At 38.5% G+C, this 17213-nt stretch overlaps 3 protein-coding genes and 5 long non-coding RNA genes across 20 annotated transcripts; 3 read left to right on the forward strand and 5 right to left on the reverse strand.

Moving 5' to 3' along the window:
- Positions 1 to 294: 294 nt before the first annotated feature.
- LOC124314899 lies at positions 295 to 2155 on the reverse strand. 3 transcript variants are annotated; one of them, XR_006911295.1, is made up of 6 exons: positions 2078 to 2155; positions 1655 to 2018; positions 1391 to 1586; positions 1188 to 1332; positions 873 to 960; positions 295 to 779 (listed from the first exon to the last, which is right to left on the reverse strand). It is a non-coding gene; the product is annotated as an uncharacterized LOC124314899 (long non-coding RNA). The 3 variants fall into 3 exon arrangements; XR_006911297.1 differs by having other exon boundaries at positions 852 to 960; XR_006911296.1 differs by having other exon boundaries at positions 1777 to 2018; positions 2078 to 2154.
- Positions 2156 to 2336: 181 nt separating this feature from the next.
- Positions 2337 to 3361, forward strand: LOC124314836 (eukaryotic translation initiation factor 5B-like). 3 transcript variants are annotated; one of them, XM_046780229.1, is made up of 5 exons: positions 2337 to 2622; positions 2683 to 2807; positions 2866 to 2961; positions 3042 to 3104; positions 3174 to 3361. In XM_046780229.1, the coding sequence occupies exons 1-5, from the start codon at positions 2570 to 2572 to the stop codon at positions 3350 to 3352; spliced, it is 516 nt and encodes a 171-aa protein (XP_046636185.1). In that variant the 5' UTR covers positions 2337 to 2569; the 3' UTR covers positions 3353 to 3361. The 3 variants fall into 3 exon arrangements, with proteins under 3 accessions (XP_046636185.1, XP_046636184.1, XP_046636186.1); XM_046780228.1 differs by having other exon boundaries at positions 2341 to 2622; positions 3168 to 3361; XM_046780230.1 differs by having other exon boundaries at positions 2349 to 2622; positions 2893 to 2961; positions 3168 to 3361.
- On the reverse strand, positions 3121 to 4327 carry LOC124314948. 2 transcript variants are annotated; one of them, XR_006911409.1, is made up of 4 exons: positions 4241 to 4327; positions 3770 to 4180; positions 3562 to 3707; positions 3121 to 3385 (listed from the first exon to the last, which is right to left on the reverse strand). It is a non-coding gene; the product is annotated as an uncharacterized LOC124314948 (long non-coding RNA). The 2 variants fall into 2 exon arrangements; XR_006911408.1 differs by having other exon boundaries at positions 3562 to 3711.
- Positions 4328 to 4393: 66 nt separating this feature from the next.
- Positions 4394 to 4875, forward strand: LOC124314985. Its single transcript, XR_006911458.1, has 2 exons — positions 4394 to 4554; positions 4729 to 4875. It is a non-coding gene; the product is annotated as an uncharacterized LOC124314985 (long non-coding RNA).
- On the reverse strand, positions 4753 to 5772 carry LOC124314835 (eukaryotic translation initiation factor 5B-like). Of its 3 annotated transcripts, none has more exons than XM_046780225.1 (5): positions 5492 to 5772; positions 5307 to 5431; positions 5153 to 5248; positions 5010 to 5072; positions 4753 to 4940 (listed from the first exon to the last, which is right to left on the reverse strand). In XM_046780225.1, exons 1-5 carry the CDS (start codon positions 5542 to 5544, stop codon positions 4762 to 4764), a joined length of 516 nt encoding a protein of 171 aa, XP_046636181.1. In that variant the 5' UTR covers positions 5545 to 5772; the 3' UTR covers positions 4753 to 4761. The 3 variants fall into 3 exon arrangements, with proteins under 3 accessions (XP_046636181.1, XP_046636180.1, XP_046636182.1); XM_046780224.1 differs by having other exon boundaries at positions 4753 to 4946; positions 5492 to 5768; XM_046780226.1 differs by having other exon boundaries at positions 4753 to 4946; positions 5153 to 5221; positions 5492 to 5760.
- Positions 5773 to 5880: 108 nt separating this feature from the next.
- Positions 5881 to 7819, forward strand: LOC124314898. 3 transcript variants are annotated; one of them, XR_006911293.1, is made up of 6 exons: positions 5881 to 6036; positions 6096 to 6459; positions 6528 to 6723; positions 6782 to 6926; positions 7154 to 7241; positions 7335 to 7819. It is a non-coding gene; the product is annotated as an uncharacterized LOC124314898 (long non-coding RNA). The 3 variants fall into 3 exon arrangements; XR_006911294.1 differs by having other exon boundaries at positions 5883 to 6036; positions 6096 to 6337; positions 7154 to 7262; XR_006911292.1 differs by having other exon boundaries at positions 5884 to 6036; positions 6096 to 6337.
- A 456-nt stretch (positions 7820 to 8275) lies between these two features.
- Positions 8276 to 10879, reverse strand: LOC124314944. Of its 4 annotated transcripts, none has more exons than XR_006911404.1 (5): positions 10693 to 10879; positions 9089 to 9177; positions 8917 to 9024; positions 8542 to 8696; positions 8276 to 8463 (listed from the first exon to the last, which is right to left on the reverse strand). It is a non-coding gene; the product is annotated as an uncharacterized LOC124314944 (long non-coding RNA). The 4 variants fall into 4 exon arrangements; XR_006911401.1 differs by having other exon boundaries at positions 10577 to 10879; XR_006911402.1 differs by having other exon boundaries at positions 8276 to 8469; positions 10577 to 10879.
- Positions 10880 to 12730: 1851 nt separating this feature from the next.
- On the reverse strand, positions 12731 to 16866 carry LOC124314629 (heterogeneous nuclear ribonucleoprotein U-like protein 1). The gene is made up of 7 exons (XM_046779861.1): positions 16440 to 16866; positions 15658 to 16345; positions 15352 to 15589; positions 15187 to 15286; positions 15015 to 15127; positions 14524 to 14954; positions 12731 to 14455 (listed from the first exon to the last, which is right to left on the reverse strand). Exons 1-7 carry the CDS (start codon positions 16756 to 16758, stop codon positions 13012 to 13014), a joined length of 3333 nt encoding a protein of 1110 aa, XP_046635817.1. The 5' UTR covers positions 16759 to 16866; the 3' UTR covers positions 12731 to 13011.
- Positions 16867 to 17213: the final 347 nt, after the last annotated feature.

Consider the following 17213-nt stretch of genomic DNA (forward strand, 5'->3'; position numbering starts at 1 on the left):
GATACTATCTCTGGGGGCCGTAGACAAAACCTACAACATCATGTGCGAGTTAAAACAATGCATCCACTACCCAATGAAACAAATAGCCATGGTTAATTTTTTGCGGAAATCTCCCGTCAGTCAAGTTACAAAGACTGACGCAGATTTCCGTAGAACTAAACCATCGCTTTTTGTCTCATTGCCGCAGCGGTGGTGGCGGGTTGCGTTTAAACTCGTGCAGTAGTAAACCGTCTTGAACCGGACGCTCTGTTTATTGAATTCTTTGATCATTTTAAAAAGAAAATAAAAAATTGGTTGATATATTATATTTTTATTCATTACAAATATTACATGGTTAAGGTTTAATATTGGTTTATAGGGGTTAGTAGGTGTATGTTTTCGGAGTTTGAAGGATTGGAAGGTATATGTTTGTGGGGTTTGGAGATTAATTGGTAGGGCTACGTTTGTAGGGTTATAGATTAAATGAATTTTTATCCAAACTTGAAATATCCTCCCTCCCACTTCAACATCCTCTACTTTCCTTTCCCAATCCCGGAAAGTCGGAAACATGTTTATTATTTGTTGACATAAACATCCAATATTTGTTTTTGTTGCTTCTGAACTTATAAACGTAAACTGCAATAGTCACGTTGACAATTTAACAAAATATGATGCAACTTCGGTAACCCATCAGCACCAAGGAACGGCCAATTGAACTTGATGTAGAAAGATCTTTCACCATCATAGGCTGCAACAACGTGCCACATCGGACAGCAACTACGCGAATACAAACGCTTAACCTATAACCAAAATGAAATGAATTAAATAATCTTCAGCATCAATGGAAATGCTGTCAGTGAAAAGACGAATACATGTCACTTTATGTTATTTACAAGAGTTAAAGCCCTCAGCTGGCTGCGTCAAATCCACGTGTAAGTTGGGCAGCAACAAAGAAGCTCAAACTCCACCAGGGTGTTAATCCTATTTTTAAAAAAAACAAACAACTCAATTACTATCAAGCAACAATTTCTCAAATGAAAAAACATTTTGATTGAAGTTAAGTTAAACTACAAAATCGTTCAGAATAAATGTTGCAAAGGAATGTACAGTGGCAAGCTTTTCAAAGGTTAAATTTCCATAACTGAAATATAGGTTGAAGAGAACTAAATCTGTATTCTCACAGTTAGAAAATTGAACATTATATTTACCCGAATTGTTCTGAAGGTTTTCTGACAAACGTGAAGCTGGTACAGGAAAAAAGAGACAACATTTTGGCAAAATGTTCAGGTGCTCAGGCCACATGATCAGATGAAATTGCCATGTAGAAATTATAGGCTGTTACCAGATAAATACCTAAATTCACACAAAAATAATTATCACAGTCACATCCAAGAATCTTGAGAGAAATTACCATTATTACGAATAAAAATGTCAAGAAAGAAAAGTACGCCGTATTAAGTATCCAATCCAACGATACGTTTTCAACATGTGGTTTCCAATCAGTGTTTTAAGAAATGGCGGAATTTCGTCTTGAGTAACGAAGACACTCGCGCCATCTAGCAGACATAATTTTAGCCACCTAGTGATAGCCAACTGCACCCGGAAGACTGGACGGAACGGAAGGAACATTATTTTTTTTCAAAACTACTTTAAAATCAATTTAGCAAATCTTTACATAATTGCGGAAAAATTGCCGAATTATTAATCCCTAAGGCCCCTAAGGTGAATGAGTAGCAGTACTAGAGCCACCAATTTCTATTTCTTTTCCAGTTCTTCTACATTATCTACAACCTGTACCTGTGAATTTATATCAAATGTTGTAGTTAGCTCCTCATATCTGTAAAGGATATGCTGTGCTGGAACTCTGTGGCTGGAATGTTTTAAATTGTGGTGATGCAAAGTAGCAGTTCTTCCAGGACGCTGTTGGACAAAGTGACAACAGCCCAAAGACATCTTCCAGGATTTCATTTCGTCTTTAGAAAGAAGAGTGCTGAGTATTCTGACTGCACACTCTTGATTACCCAGTGTAATACATAGTTCTATTTCAATAATATGAGTGGTTAGTTTTAGTCTGTGGTTGTATTGACTTCAACCATACCTGTTGTGATCTCCTGAAATTATTAATTGTTGGTGTTTCTTCTTACATTGTTTTCTGGCTTTTTGTCAGGATTAGCAGCTGCTGCTGATGAACTGACTGATTCACTGAAATTTAACGGAGGAGTTCTTATGTCGTTGGAGTTATCCTGTCGCATACAAATGAGCTTAAGTATCGATTTAGACCTAATTGTCAGCGCCAACAGCGGCCATCTACTGACAATTACCAACCCTCTGATCCCAACAATGATGTAAATCCCGCGTCCCGCCAGGCGCCAGCTTAATAGTTAATACTTAATATCGACTGTTACCATTTGCAATTTTGAGCATTTGTACAGTGTTCACCAAGTTGACGTTTCAGTAAGATTTTATCTCTCGTCTTTACTTTTACACGTTTTAAAACTCTTTAAATTTCGGAAAATTCGGAGAAAACATATTTCCAATTCCAAACACTGTCGTGCAGAACTTTCCTAGCCCTTCCTAGTCAAACTTAAGAATGTCGAACACGAGACTATCTACTGCATCTTCGTACAGTAAAAATAAAGCCAAGTAAGACCTTTCATTATTCGACACATCTTCATCTGTCTTAATGTGTGTGTCTTTTAATAGGAAGGATCTGCATCCATTTTATGATTCATCTGCCTCACATCAAGAAAGAAAAAGAAGGGATGCCTCTGGAGATGATGAACTCGAAGATGATTTCATTGGAATCAGCCCTCAAGTGTCTCATACAAGTAAAAGATAACACATTCCTTTGTTATTTTATTATGTTTAAATATAGATTTGGTCAAGATTGTTATAATGAAAACTATTTCTTAGATACTCAATCCAAAAAACAGAGAATGTCAATCAGTGGCCAAGAAAAAGAAGCAAAATTGAACAAGACGGGTAAGCATTGTGATCACACTAGTCTTTCTGTTTCAATGTTGCTCATTGAATTGAATTGCTTTATTGAATTTTATTTTTAGGAGACTGGGAGCACCAACTGAAAGGTTCTTTCTCAAGAAAACCTGCTACTACTACTAGACAAAGTAAATTTAATCCTAAAAAGTTTTCAAGTTTTTTTTTTATTGAAAAATGTATGCTGTTACTAGCACCAGTTGAAAAGAAGACAAAACCACAATCAGCTAGAAATACAGAAAAAGCAACCACTACAAATCCTCCATCGGCTAAAAAAAGAAGAACGAAAAATGCCGAAAGACCATCTACAGAAACTAGTGATTCACCTGAACTAGCCGCGAAACGGCCCATGGTTGCTTCGGAACGGAAAGCTATCTGAAGTGAAGAACCAGCATCAACATCCACCAAACATCTAGACAAAGGTATTTTGAACAATTTAGAAATTGTGGCTTAATTTAAAAAAAAAAAAAAGTCTTATTTACTGAAACCGTCATATTAACCATTATACAAATTGGAATTGTTAGACCCAACATTGCGTGAAAACAAGGGTCGGTCGCCCAAAGAGAGACGTTTCAGCTGAATGTGTACCTGAGGTCAAACAAAGATTGAATTGAGTCCGTAGAGGTTTGCGGTTTGGCACTGGAAGTGTAGATGGATCAATGGCGGAATTTAATGGGACGTGACGGTCCCCATAAGTATAGATGTCGTTTTCGCGATCGTTAAAACAGTTTTTTCTAACTAATGAAAAGAGTGTGCACTACAAGGCAAATTTTGTTTAAAATTCAGTTATCATTACCGTTTGCACGAGATGTTGAAGGCCTAATAAGTGGAGTTTCCTTTTGCGATCTCTTGTGCAGTTCTGTATTTGCAACATCTTCTGGAATGCTAATAGGCTGCTCAACTCTATTCGGTGAAGATTCATTGACCAAAGTAAGCGTTCGCCTGGGAATCCGGGGCGATAGTACCGGTTCGGGTAGGAGACGGAATTCCGAAGTTTTGGGTGTACCCAATTCTGAAACTTTGTTAGCGACTGTGGCTGGCGTTTTAAAAGTGGGCGAAGAAACCGCAATTTTTGGACTTGTTGCTTTCTGACGACTGAGAAAAATGTTATCGTCTTCATCTTCGTCTTCTACTACATCTTCTCCTTCGTCTTCTACCACGTCTTCTACTTCAGATTCTGAGCTTCTCAAGAAACGGTACTTCCTTTCTACAAATACAAATGAACATGAAAACTTTAATTCGCGAAAATTTAGTTTTTAACAACAACCTTTGGATTTTTCTGAGGTTTTTAAGGTCATCTCATGCGCTTCGTCATTTTTAGCTTCAGGCGTTTCAGTTTCCACTCTTCTATTGTTGTCTATAATTAAAAAATAGACATAAATATGTTAAACGAAATTTAACGTTTCAAAAATATTTGCCTAAAGACTTAGAAGGAGAATTTGAAGTTGTTCCAGATTATGCTCCCATCTGCGAATTCAACGAACCGTCACGTCCCATTAAATTCCGCCATTGATCCATCTACACTTCCAGTGCCAAACCGCAAACCTCTACGGACTCAATTCAATCTTTGTTTGACCTCAGGTACACATTCAGCTGAAACGTCTCTCTTTGGGCGACCGACCCTTGTTTTCACGCAATGTTGGGTCTAACAATTCCAATTTGTATAATGGTTAATATGACGGTTTCAGTAAATAAGACTTTTTTTTTTTTAAATTAAGCCACAATTTCTAAATTGTTCAAAATACCTTTGTCTAGATGTTTGGTGGATGTTGATGCTGGTTCTTCACTTCAGATAGCTTTCCGTTCCGAAGCAACCATGGGCCGTTTCGCGGCTAGTTCAGGTGAATCACTAGTTTCTGTAGATGGTCTTTCGGCATTTTTCGTTCTTCTTTTTTTAGCCGATGGAGGATTTGTAGTGGTTGCTTTTTCTGTATTTCTAGCTGATTGTGGTTTTGTCTTCTTTTCAACTGGTGCTAGTAACAGCATACATTTTTCAATAAAAAAAAAACTTGAAAACTTTTTAGGATTAAATTTACTTTGTCTAGTAGTAGTAGCAGGTTTTCTTGAGAAAGAACCTTTCAGTTGGTGCTCCCAGTCTCCTAAAAATAAAATTCAATAAAGCAATTCAATTCAATGAGCAACATTGAAACAGAAAGACTAGTGTGATCACAATGCTTACCCGTCTTGTTCAATTTTGCTTCTTTTTCTTGGCCACTGATTGACATTCTCTGTTTTTTGGATTGAGTATCTAAGAAATAGTTTTCATTATAACAATCTTGACCAAATCTATATTTAAACATAATAAAATAACAAAGGAATGTGTTATCTTTTACTTGTATGAGACACTTGAGGGCTGATTCCAATGAAATCATCTTCGAGTTCATCATCTCCAGAGGCATCCCTTCTTTTTCTTTCTTGATGTGAGGCAGATGAATCATAAAATGGATGCAGATCCTTCCTATTAAAAGACACACACATTAAGACAGATGAAGATGTGTCGAATAATGAAAGGTCTTACTTGGCTTTATTTTTACTGTACGAAGATGCAGTAGATAGTCTCGTGTTCGACATTCTTAAGTTTGACTAGGAAGGGCTAGGAAAGTTCTGCACGACAGTGTTTGGAATTGGAAATATGTTTTCTCCGAATTTTCCGAAATTTAAAGAGTTTTAAAACGTGTAAAAGTAAAGACGAGAGATAAAATCTTACTGAAACGTCAACTTGGTGAACACTGTACAAATGCTCAAAATTGCAAATGGTAACAGTCGATATTAAGTATTAACTATTAAGCTGGCGCCTGGCGGGACGCGGGATTTACATCATTGTTGGGATCAGAGGGTTGGTAATTGTCAGTAGATGGCCGCTGTTGGCGCTGACAATTAGGTCTAAATCGATACTTAAGCTCATTTGTATGCGACAGGATAACTCCAACGACATAAGAACTCCTCCGTTAAATTTCAGTGAATCAGTCAGTTCATCAGCAGCAGCTGCTAATCCTGGCAAAAAGCCAGAAAACAATGTAAGAAGAAACACCAACAATTAATAATTTCAGGAGATCACAACAGGTATGGTTGAAGTCAATACAACCACAGACTAAAACTAACCACTCATATTATTGAAATAGAACTATGTATTACACTGGGTAATCAAGAGTGTGCAGTCAGAATACTCAGCACTCTTCTTTCTAAAGACGAAATGAAATCCTGGAAGATGTCTTTGGGCTGTTGTCACTTTGTCCAACAGCGTCCTGGAAGAACTGCTACTTTGCATCACCACAATTTAAAACATTCCAGCCACAGAGTTCCAGCACAGCATATCCTTTACAGATATGAGGAGCTAACTACAACATTTGATATAAATTCACAGGTACAGGTTGTAGATAATGTAGAAGAACTGGAAAAGAAATAGAAATTGGTGGCTCTAGTACTGCTACTCATTCACCTTAGGGGCCTTAGGGATTAATAATTCGGCAATTTTTCCGCAATTATGTAAAGATTTGCTAAATTGATTTTAAAGTAGTTTTGAAAAAAAATAATGTTCCTTCCGTTCCGTCCAGTCTTCCGGGTGCAGTTGGCTATCACTAGGTGGCTAAAATTATGTCTGCTAGATGGCGCGAGTGTCTTCGTTACTCAAGACGAAATTCCGCCATTTCTTAAAACACTGATTGGAAACCACATGTTGAAAACGTATCGTTGGATTGGATACTTAATACGGCGTACTTTTCTTTCTTGACATTTTTATTCGTAATAATGGTAATTTCTCTCAAGATTCTTGGATGTGACTGTGATAATTATTTTTGTGTGAATTTAGGTATTTATCTGGTAACAGCCTATAATTTCTACATGGCAATTTCATCTGATCATGTGGCCTGAGCACCTGAACATTTTGCCAAAATGTTGTCTCTTTTTTCCTGTACCAGCTTCACGTTTGTCAGAAAACCTTCAGAACAATTCGGGTAAATATAATGTTCAATTTTCTAACTGTGAGAATACAGATTTAGTTCTCTTCAACCTATATTTCAGTTATGGAAATTTAACCTTTGAAAAGCTTGCCACTGTACATTCCTTTGCAACATTTATTCTGAACGATTTTGTAGTTTAACTTAACTTCAATCAAAATGTTTTTTCATTTGAGAAATTGTTGCTTGATAGTAATTGAGTTGTTTGTTTTTTTTAAAAATAGGATTAACACCCTGGTGGAGTTTGAGCTTCTTTGTTGCTGCCCAACTTACACGTGGATTTGACGCAGCCAGCTGAGGGCTTTAACTCTTGTAAATAACATAAAGTGACATGTATTCGTCTTTTCACTGACAGCATTTCCATTGATGCTGAAGATTATTTAATTCATTTCATTTTGGTTATAGGTTAAGCGTTTGTATTCGCGTAGTTGCTGTCCGATGTGGCACGTTGTTGCAGCCTATGATGGTGAAAGATCTTTCTACATCAAGTTCAATTGGCCGTTCCTTGGTGCTGATGGGTTACCGAAGTTGCATCATATTTTGTTAAATTGTCAACGTGACTATTGCAGTTTACGTTTATAAGTTCAGAAGCAACAAAAACAAATATTGGATGTTTATGTCAACAAATAATAAACATGTTTCCGACTTTCCGGGATTGGGAAAGGAAAGTAGAGGATGTTGAAGTGGGAGGGAGGATATTTCAAGTTTGGATAAAAATTCATTTAATCTATAACCCTACAAACGTAGCCCTACCAATTAATCTCCAAACCCCACAAACATATACCTTCCAATCCTTCAAACTCCGAAAACATACACCTACTAACCCCTATAAACCAATATTAAACCTTAACCATGTAATATTTGTAATGAATAAAAATATAATATATCAACCAATTTTTTATTTTCTTTTTAAAATGATCAAAGAATTCAATAAACAGAGCGTCCGGTTCAAGACGGTTTACTACTGCACGAGTTTAAACGCAACCCGCCACCACCGCTGCGGCAATGAGACAAAAAGCGATGGTTTAGTTCTACGGAAATCTGCGTCAGTCTTTGTAACTTGACTGACGGGAGATTTCCGCAAAAAATTAACCATGGCTATTTGTTTCATTGGGTAGTGGATGCATTGTTTTAACTCGCACATGATGTTGTAGGTTTTGTCTACGGCCCCCAGAGATAGTATCTGGACCGAGAAGAAGAGAGAAGTACGAGGCAAGTTTTTCCGGGGAGATGTAGTTATACTAGGCTTCCGGATTAGACTCATGACCCTCCAAAAGTTTTCATTGGATCCTGCGCCTTCCAAGTCCCCGTTCGACCAGAGCCCTCCCCTCCTCCTGGTTTCACAGCGGGTGAGTGACCACCGGCGGGCGTTGGTTAGTGGTTAGTTAGGGAAACGGGGCCACAGAAAAGAAGGGAGCCCAGATATGCACTTGTAATAGAATCTAACTACACAATTTATCAGTCTTCAATTACAACATTCTCGCGTCGGTTTTCACCAATGGATGAAGTCCATGATCAGTAGCGAAGGATTACTCTGTATCTGTAAGCAGAATGAACATTTATTTGGATGGCAATAATATTCAAGCAAGATTGTAGCGACAGAAAGTAATACCTCAAATCAGGAGGGCCTGTGTAAAGAAGTCAATAAGGAGGATTCAAGGGTAGCAGCCAACAGGTCAGCAAACAACGGACCTTGTTGGCTTTCTTGAAATGACAGGACTTTTCATAAAGTCTGCCATGCAAATTTAGAAACCAGCAGTTTAGAATCTGTAAATAAAAAATAAAGAAAAACAAGTCACATTGTTTATAATTTGTGTCCTCAATGTGCTTGACGTCTATGATGTAATTAAGAATAATTAAACAGTTATCAGTATACACTTGAAATTGTCTCTGAAACATTAGACGGAGTGGGGATCAATATTTGAAATACATATTAGATTATTAGACTGTAAGGGAAAAAGTTCAGTGACATGAGAAATGAACTTACACATGAAACCACTGATCAGTTATCCAGATGATGGAATGAGAGATTGTTCCATGCTGGGGTTAGTGATCTAGCAAGTCCAATACACACAGCATATAATTATGTCGAATCCTAATAAAAGATGAGAAGAAATATGTTCCAGCAATTCTGTAATAAAGCTAGTGTTGGTTATTACCTGTATCATTTTGATGGCACATTTAGTAAAATACAATGATTTGAACAAAATAGTTGACAGTAGACTGCACGACTCTTTTACGTTTCCTCCTGTAAGTTGATGAGAAGAAACGTCAAGGTTATCCAACATATACACGGAAAAGAACACATCACCGACAAGTTACAAACAAAATCACTCGAATTTACCTATGAATTCATTGGTATTTGTTTATTTTCGAAGAAAAATAGCGTAACTTTTGACAGCAAACCGCCATTAGCCCATGACTAACACAATCAACACGCCATCTATTTGACACGTCTCAAAACTCAGTATTTGAAGGAAGGACTGGTCTTGAGATATTCACAAAACTTGAAAGTGCATTTTTGTTTGCTAAAACTTAGCACTCAATCCTTAGAACTGTACATAGAACAAAGCTCACTTGCTAGTTTCATGCAAATTTTCCGGAAGTAAACCGGAAGTACGCGATAGCGCCTCAACCATTGAGCTGACGTCAAATTAAACCAAAATTCGTAATCTCCATAAAATTTTGGGTCAATTGGTTATACTTTAAACAAAATCCAACATTGGATCAAAATCGAGAATTTTCCTGAACTATACTATAGTTCAGGATTCGTAATAAGTTCAGGAAAATTTACGATTTTGGACGATTTTCCGATATTTTGAACTGATACTTAAAATCGACCCCAAATTTGATGATAATCATGAATATTTGGATCTTTTTGGCGTCAGACGAATATTTACACAACTATTAACGAATTTAGAAACCGGAAGTAGACACAAAAGCAGTTATCGAAAATTTAACGAGTGAGCTTTGTTGGTGGAATAGTTATCGTCAGTTATCACTAAAAAATTACCACACAACCGTCAAACGTTTACAATGATACATGCAAAGTAACTGAAACTGACTAATTTGACAGCTGAAAATTGTCAAAGGCGTTGATAGAAAAAAGAAACGTTTAAGTAATACTTCGCTTGTGACTCGCAAGAAGGGCCTGATTTAGGAATTATTACGCAGACACAAAGTTTGAAGATTATAAGAAGATATTACATAAATATTACAAAGTAGTTACAGTTGGCAAGCTTTTCAAATATTACAAAAATGTAGTTCCAACCAATGGAAAATTAACTAATTTAAACCACATTTCTAGTGTAGACTTAACTGAAAATTCTACAACAGAGAGGTCAAGTGTTTAATGAATGCACCAGAAGCAAGTTTTAGTCAGAGGATTTCTCGCATATTTACTTCATCTACAACAGCATAATTTCAATTTGTCACACCTGAAGACAAATGATAAACAAAAGATGTGGACAAAGTAGTTAATTTGGATTCTTAGCTAGAAGTTTCCTGTCCTCACAAGATCTTTATTACACAATCAGTCTTGGAACACACACAAACAGCCAGTCATGATTTGTAGGATGCCACTGGTTTCCTTTTCCAACAGTGACTGGTTACATTAAATTTCTTTCTTTGGGTTCACAAGCTCTTACCTGTTTAAATGAAGAAAAATCCAAATCTTGACGCGTGAAGTGACTAACGTACAGCTCAGGTGGGTAACCGAGAAAAAAGAGAAAACTGAATGAAAACGGGAAATTTCGCAATTGACCGATTTGGTTTCTTTCACATTTTAGCACATGCAGAAATAAAGTCTATTAACCAACTTGTCTATAACTATAACTAACGATGAAGGTGAACGAACGAAAATTCTGACGTTTTGGGGAACAAGCGAGCAGACGTACTTTCGGGGAAACTGTCAAGCAGCGTTGCCATTTTATGAAAATCGACAGCCAAATAAAATGTTTTTTTTTTTCAAAACACGATTAACACGTTAACAGAAAACACGATACAAACACGTTAACAGAACACGAATTCCAAGAGAAATAAATCCATAGTCTTTATCTGTGATACGAATATAATCAATTAAAAATGCAAAGTAATACCCGAATATTTCCATATTTATTTAACAAACGGTAAAAACTAAATAAAAAAAGATGAAGAAATCAGGACAAGCAGCAAAACAGCTTAGGGAATGCAGTTAGTCTTGGCGAGTGAATTTACGACGTGTCATTATCCCAGATTCGATAACCAAATAAAGCAAATAGACTTGTTCCAAATTCTTCTCACCCCAGCGAATATTGTTGCGGATACCCTCCAGAATCCCGTTCGTGAAAGCGCGATTGAGTTTCTTGTCTTTATTTTCCAGGTCGGACAAAATCCGGGACATTTTTTTCGTGACGAATAAATCACATAAAGAAAAGCGGAATTGGGTATATTTCAAACCAATTAGATGCTCAACTGAATGAACAATTTACCTCTTTCAATTCGTCTGGTGTACTCAGAAATTTGGCGGCGGAGGTGAGCAGCTTCAAATTATCGTCAGACCTTCTAAAACTAAAAGTCCACGCTGGCACTAAACGTGGGCTAAACTACCCTACCTATGAAGTATGAACCCACTTATAAATGAATCAAACCTTTACATGTTTATTTTTCATTCCATCCCACTACGATCTAAAGCTATGAAATGTTTTCTATTTATAGGTGTATATATGTTATATACTATCGGTTTTGTCAGCATTGTCACTTGTCAGCTATGATCTGCGTCAGCATGCAAAGGTCTTTTTGTGATTTTTTTCCATTTAAAAAATTAAAAAAACAGCATATGAAGTATAAAAGTTTGGAAGAAAAAAATTATATTAAAACTACAAACAAAAACAACGACAAAAATATCCTTTTCATTAAGGACTTAACTTAAGGTTTAGTTCAAACTTCAAATTAAAATATCTAGCCTGTGTGTGCTTATAAAATATAGACAGCATCACACTTGGTCTCTGAATTTCGAATTTTAAAAAACAAAGTCAACACGTACAGTACAATAACACTGCGCCACTGCTTGTCAACAACCTTCAATAGATTGAGTTCTTAATATAAGCAACACGAATGGAGTTTAGGTATTTTACCTGCCTAGTTTTCTTTACCTTGCGTGGTGCCGTGGTCGACCTAGGCGTCGTCTAGGTTTTTTCAATGACTTTTCCTCGCGGACCGACGATGGAGTAGAAATTGTGATTTCGTTCTTGGGCCATCACAAATCTAAAATATCCATGATTCGATGAAGCAGTACGAAAATTCCTTTACTAGGTGCCTGATGAAGAATGATAATTGCGGCTTTTTTCAAACATGGAGCGTATTTTGTATGACTAATTAAAAAAAAATACCAGTATCAGTTGAGTAGAGTTGTTGACGTAGATATCAGTTTAATAGAAGTAATGAATTAAGAAGTTTTGTTGAGAAGTTGAGACTTGATTTCAAGAATGGATAAGACATGATTCAGTTTCGCAAAACAGGCACCGCAAAGATTATTCAACAGGCAATCGGAGGGGTGGGAGGGCTTCTCTAAGGATAGGGATACCAGTTACCAGGATTCGAACGACTATGACGATAATTAAGAAATACTTTCTAAGCTAAGCGACTGGAGGGCAAACCAATCAATTAAACCATTTCAGAATTATTCCAGGTCTACTTCAGTTAATTTGATACGACCAACTTTAAAATAAAATTCAAATTTGTCTCCTGTGGCTCCGCGCAATGACTATATTAAGTATCAATACAGAACACTAAAGCCAAAGTTGTACCTACTCCAACTCTAATTTAGTTAAATGTCCGTGTATTTCATCATTAATGGCGTCGAAAGAAACAAATTTAAAAAATAAAAAAAAGAACGGAAACCCTGAAATGAAGTTTCTCACAATGAATTTCACTCGCCGACGGCTGAATATTTTTGTTTCATGAAAGATACAAATACGAAGAAGAGACTTCAAATTACTAAAGAAAAGACTGACAAAAAGGAAAAAAAAAAGAAACATTTTGCAAGTGAGGAAAATGTTTAAAACGAAGACCACAAGAAAAAAAAAAAAAAAAACGTGCTATGTTACTTGCCACCACTGTATGTCGAATGATTGGGATTATACGGATACTGATATCCTGTTTGTTGCGGCGGTTGTTGTTGTTGTGACCATTGGTTGATTGAGGCGCTAGAGTAATTTGAAGCTGGACGAGCACTTCCTGAACCAGATCCATAACTAGTAGGCCGATTACCTTGTAAACTAGTGGGGCCATAGCTGGTCGGTCTGGCTTGTTGACCGCCATTAGATCCGTAGCTGGCGGGGCGAGCAAGTCCTGTGATTCCGGCACCTCCGTATGGTGTAGAAACAGGTCTTGCAGCTGCAGACGATGATCCATAATTACCACTTGCAGGTCTGGCGGTAATACCAGAAGGGGTACCGTAACCACCGCTTGGAGTTGGTCTAGATGCTCCAGCCGATCCGTAGAGTGCTGACCCGCCGTAAGCAGAACCAGCATAAGATGACTGCTGGGGCTGACCATAGGACGAAGATGAACTGCTGCCGCCACTGCTGTTGTTCCAACCACTTTGCGAATGTCCCCATGAACTTCTCTGTGGAGCAGCACCAGCCATTGAAGGAGCATTCATCCATGGAGAAGGACCTCCTTCTCGTCTTGGAGCAGAATAAGATGGTCGATCGTTGCGTCTGTCGTCGTAACCTCTTCCACCACCACCACCGCCGCCGCCGCCACCACCACCGCCAGATCTAGCTCCAGGATATGGTCTATCAGGAAGCGGTGCGTTCCATCCTCCACGGTTAACGGGAGGTAAAGGAGGAAGAGGAGGTCCTCGACGAGGAGAGTAAGGACCATTTCTAGGTAATGGAGGTGGAGGTCCGCGATTGCTCCAGCCGCCGCCACGTCCTGGACCACCACCGCCGCCACCGCCTCTCCAGTGAGAAGGTGGAGGTGGACGATGTCGATCATCTCGACTGTCTCTGTAGGAGCGTGAACTCGAGCTGCGATGGCTGTTTGATGCCCTTGAGTCGCGATTTCTGTCGCGTCCACTGTGATTGCTACGCCGGTCATTGCGATCATTCTTATTGCGGTTTCCTTGGTTTTGACGTTGTCTTTTCGGTGACGGCTGACCGTATCCAGCAGCCTTTGCTTCGGTGCTGTACTTTTCAATGACTTTAAGTGCCTCTTCCAATGCCAATTCAGGAAATTCAACTTCAGAAAACGTGTCGTCGACTGATGGAATTTTGAAATTTGCTTTCATTTCCATGACGGCAGAGTCAGGTACATCTTTACCCTCTTCTTGAATTCTCTTCTCTGCTCGAACCTTGGCGTCTTCTTCTGTTGGAACAATTACAACAGCTTTGCGTTTGAATCCAGAAAAGTAAGACATTTTCCTCTTCTGTGCTGTAGGATAGACGTTAGTTTGATCAAGGATATAGTTCCTCCGCCGTTTGGCAGCAATTTCGAGCAAAATATTCAGACAGCGAGTGCACTTTTCGATCAAAACTTCCCACCTAAACGAGAGCGGAAATAAATCATTATTGAAGTTTCTTAATTACAAAATAAGACTATTTCAACATACCTTCCAGTGTAGTTTTTCCGACGAGGTAATCCATTTACCTTCATTTTATCAAGGAAAGCATTTGTGCCTAAAATATTGAACTTTCGATCGGGATTTTCCGCAGAGAATTTGTTGGCCCAAGTTGTTTTCCCGGCACCGGGTAGACCACACATCATGATCATCTGACAATCAGCCCTAGTAGCAGGTGTGATAGCTCCTCGGACACGATTTTCGACTGGAATTTTGCTAGCCCATTCGTAGCCTTCCGTAGGTGGGAACCAAGGTTCTTCTTTTTGGCCAAAATTAACCTCAAATCGGCAATTTTTGGTCAAGATGTGGGGGAACAGTGCTCGGCCATTCAATTCCTCTCGGGGCAGAGTGAATGCTACGCCTTGGGTCTCACCGTTGACGCTAAAAGATAATTCAACCGATTCTTTTTCTTCAGAAGCGTCCTAGAAATAACAAAACATAACAATTAATCCATCGTAACGTGAGAAAACGAGATTGCTTACCAGGTAAACACCAACAACGTCGTTCAATTGGAAAGGCACCCCGTAGTCTTTGAATTCACAGTTCTGAGATATTTTTGCCGTACCTCCATAGCCGTAAGAAAATGGATCTTCGCCTAATACAAGAAATATTTAGTGACTGTGACATGGCAACAACAATATATTTTGCTTTTACCCAATTGATAAGTAGTAGAGTCGACCGACCATCCAACACGAACAACGTGGTGATTGGGCTCTGATTCTTCTAGATGAGAAACTGCTAAATTTTCCGTAACCTGAAAATAATAAACAAATAGTCGTACATCAATAACGAAAGTTTTCAAAATAACCTCAAATATACCTTCACTTCATAGCAAACTTTTCCGTTTACAAAGCCATAGGTTGCGCGAGCACCAGCCCACATGTAAGCAAATCCAGCTTCAGTTAGCGGAGCGCCACTAACGAAATCAGTTTTGTTTATGGTTAAGTTGAGATCTGAATTATACCAATCAAGCAGGACCAGACTTCCATCATATTCGGGCTCATCTTCAGGAGGTGGACCTTCTGCTACTTTATTTACATTGGCTGGACTTGATGATCTACAAATAAGAACACACATCAGTATGCGAGACATGAATTTAAAAGAGGCAAAAAAAATCTCAGTTACCTGTCTCTTTGTCTTTTGCCTCCTCTGTCAGTCTTGTCTTCTGATGTTTCATCCTTCGACAGGGTTTCCTGAACTGCTTCACCTTCTACAGCTGTTTCCATTTTGGCCTCATCTTTTTCTTCAACCTTGGATGGTGCAGCATCTGCATCAACGTCAGCAACTGAATCTTCTGCAATGTGAGTTGCTACTTCTTTTGTTTGCTCGGTTGAAGTAGTTCCCTCTTGAGCAGGAGCATTCTCTTGATTTGCAGTCAATGATGCTTTTTCATCGTCAACACTGGAAGCTTCCATGTTGTCTTGTGGTGTTGAACTAGTATCTTTAATATCGTCTTTCTCAACTTTAATATTAGGATTACTAGAATTTGAGGTCAAATTGTTTGTTACACTATCATTAGTTTGGTCAGCTGTCATGTCTACTGATTGTTCTAAAGTACTGTTCTCCATAAAAGTCTCATCTTTTCCTCCGTAAACCGCCATTACACTATCATTTAGAGCAGAATTTGTACTGATGTCAGCTTCTTCAGCATTTCCCACTTTAACAGCTTCCTCGTTCAATGGAGGTGCATCAGCAGAAATTTGTTTGGATTTTTCAACAGGCATAGGCTCAGGTGCAGATACCGTTGAGGTTTCTTCTGTTTTCAAAGGCTTTTCAGTAGAACTGGTGTGTGTTCCATTATTCAATGAATCATCTGAGGATATTTAACAGAACAAGGGATATCATACATTCAATATCAGTTAACACTCACACTATCTTTTAAAAAAGAATGTAAAATGTGGGCAAACCTTGTGTTGTACCATTGGAGCCATTGCCCACTTGGTTGGGGTTCGATGAAACGTCCTCGCTTTCGTCAGCTTCAGCATCATCGACAGGCTCGTCGTCCATTTCGGGTTCCTGATCCTCCATACTCGTGTCACCTAATTCATTCTCTGAGGTGAACATTTTGATTGCAGGTCTGGGTACACCGTGCTTCTCTTCTTGATCTAATGCGTCGCGTAGTCGCTCCACTAGAAAGGGTTTATTACCTTTCGAGTCCAAACCTCGGGCTATTAACTCGGCACGAAGCTTGACAACGGTAAGCTTGTCGAGGTCTTTCAGCGGCATTTTCGCACTCTGACAATCGAAACAAGGATGGGAATTCTCTTTTGCCGGGTTTGAATTTACCAAGCCGTCAAAACCGTGATCAAAAAAGATGGCGCAGCAGCGGCGGCGCTGGCATCGGTGCATTTGCGGCGGCATTTTCGGAAACGTACGATCGGAAAGCCATCTACCCCATAGAGTTTGCAGGTTAAGCCTTAAGCGTCATTTCCAATTTCCCATGTGTGTATATTGGAGGGAAAAGAACAACCCTACCTCCTTTCATCACTCATTACGTAATTTTAGAAAATTATTATGTCTTGCTCTTTTGTTCTCGTTTTATTTTATTTATCTAAATATGGTATAAAAAGCCAGACATTTTTCCTTCAGCGTCGTAAGATACGTTTTTTTTTTTTTAATTTATTTTTGAATAAATGTAATCATGTATTTTGCCTAGATATCACACGAACCAGTTTTAGACG

The sequence above is a fragment of the Daphnia pulicaria genome, chromosome 10 (genome assembly GCF_021234035.1).
Source record: "Daphnia pulicaria isolate SC F1-1A chromosome 10, SC_F0-13Bv2, whole genome shotgun sequence".
NCBI classification, from domain to species: Eukaryota; Metazoa; Arthropoda; class Branchiopoda; order Diplostraca; family Daphniidae; genus Daphnia; species Daphnia pulicaria.

Excerpts from the sequence above, each read along its gene's own strand:
- LOC124314836 (XM_046780228.1), top strand. The coding sequence starts at position 2,570 with ATGTCGAACACGAGACTATCTACTGCATCTTCGTACAGTAAAAATAAA. Across the intron at positions 2,808-2,865 it reads CCCTCAAGTGTCTCATACAA|ATTGTTATAATGAAAACTAT; the intron begins GTAAAAGATAAC and ends GATTTGGTCAAG. Across the intron at positions 2,962-3,041 it reads AGCAAAATTGAACAAGACGG|GAGACTGGGAGCACCAACTG; the intron begins GTAAGCATTGTG and ends TTTTATTTTTAG.
- LOC124314835 (XM_046780224.1), bottom strand. The coding sequence starts at position 5,544 with ATGTCGAACACGAGACTATCTACTGCATCTTCGTACAGTAAAAATAAA. Across the intron at positions 5,432-5,491 it reads TACAGTAAAAATAAAGCCAA|GAAGGATCTGCATCCATTTT; the intron begins GTAAGACCTTTC and ends GTCTTTTAATAG. Across the intron at positions 5,073-5,152 it reads AGCAAAATTGAACAAGACGG|GAGACTGGGAGCACCAACTG; the intron begins GTAAGCATTGTG and ends TTTTATTTTTAG.
- LOC124314629 (XM_046779861.1), bottom strand. The coding sequence starts at position 16,758 with ATGCCGCTGAAAGACCTCGACAAGCTTACCGTTGTCAAGCTTCGTGCC. Across the intron at positions 15,287-15,351 it reads AAGTTTGCTATGAAGTGAAG|GTTACGGAAAATTTAGCAGT; the intron begins GTATATTTGAGG and ends TATTATTTTCAG. Across the intron at positions 14,456-14,523 it reads CGGAAAAACTACACTGGAAG|GTGGGAAGTTTTGATCGAAA; the intron begins GTATGTTGAAAT and ends GCTCTCGTTTAG.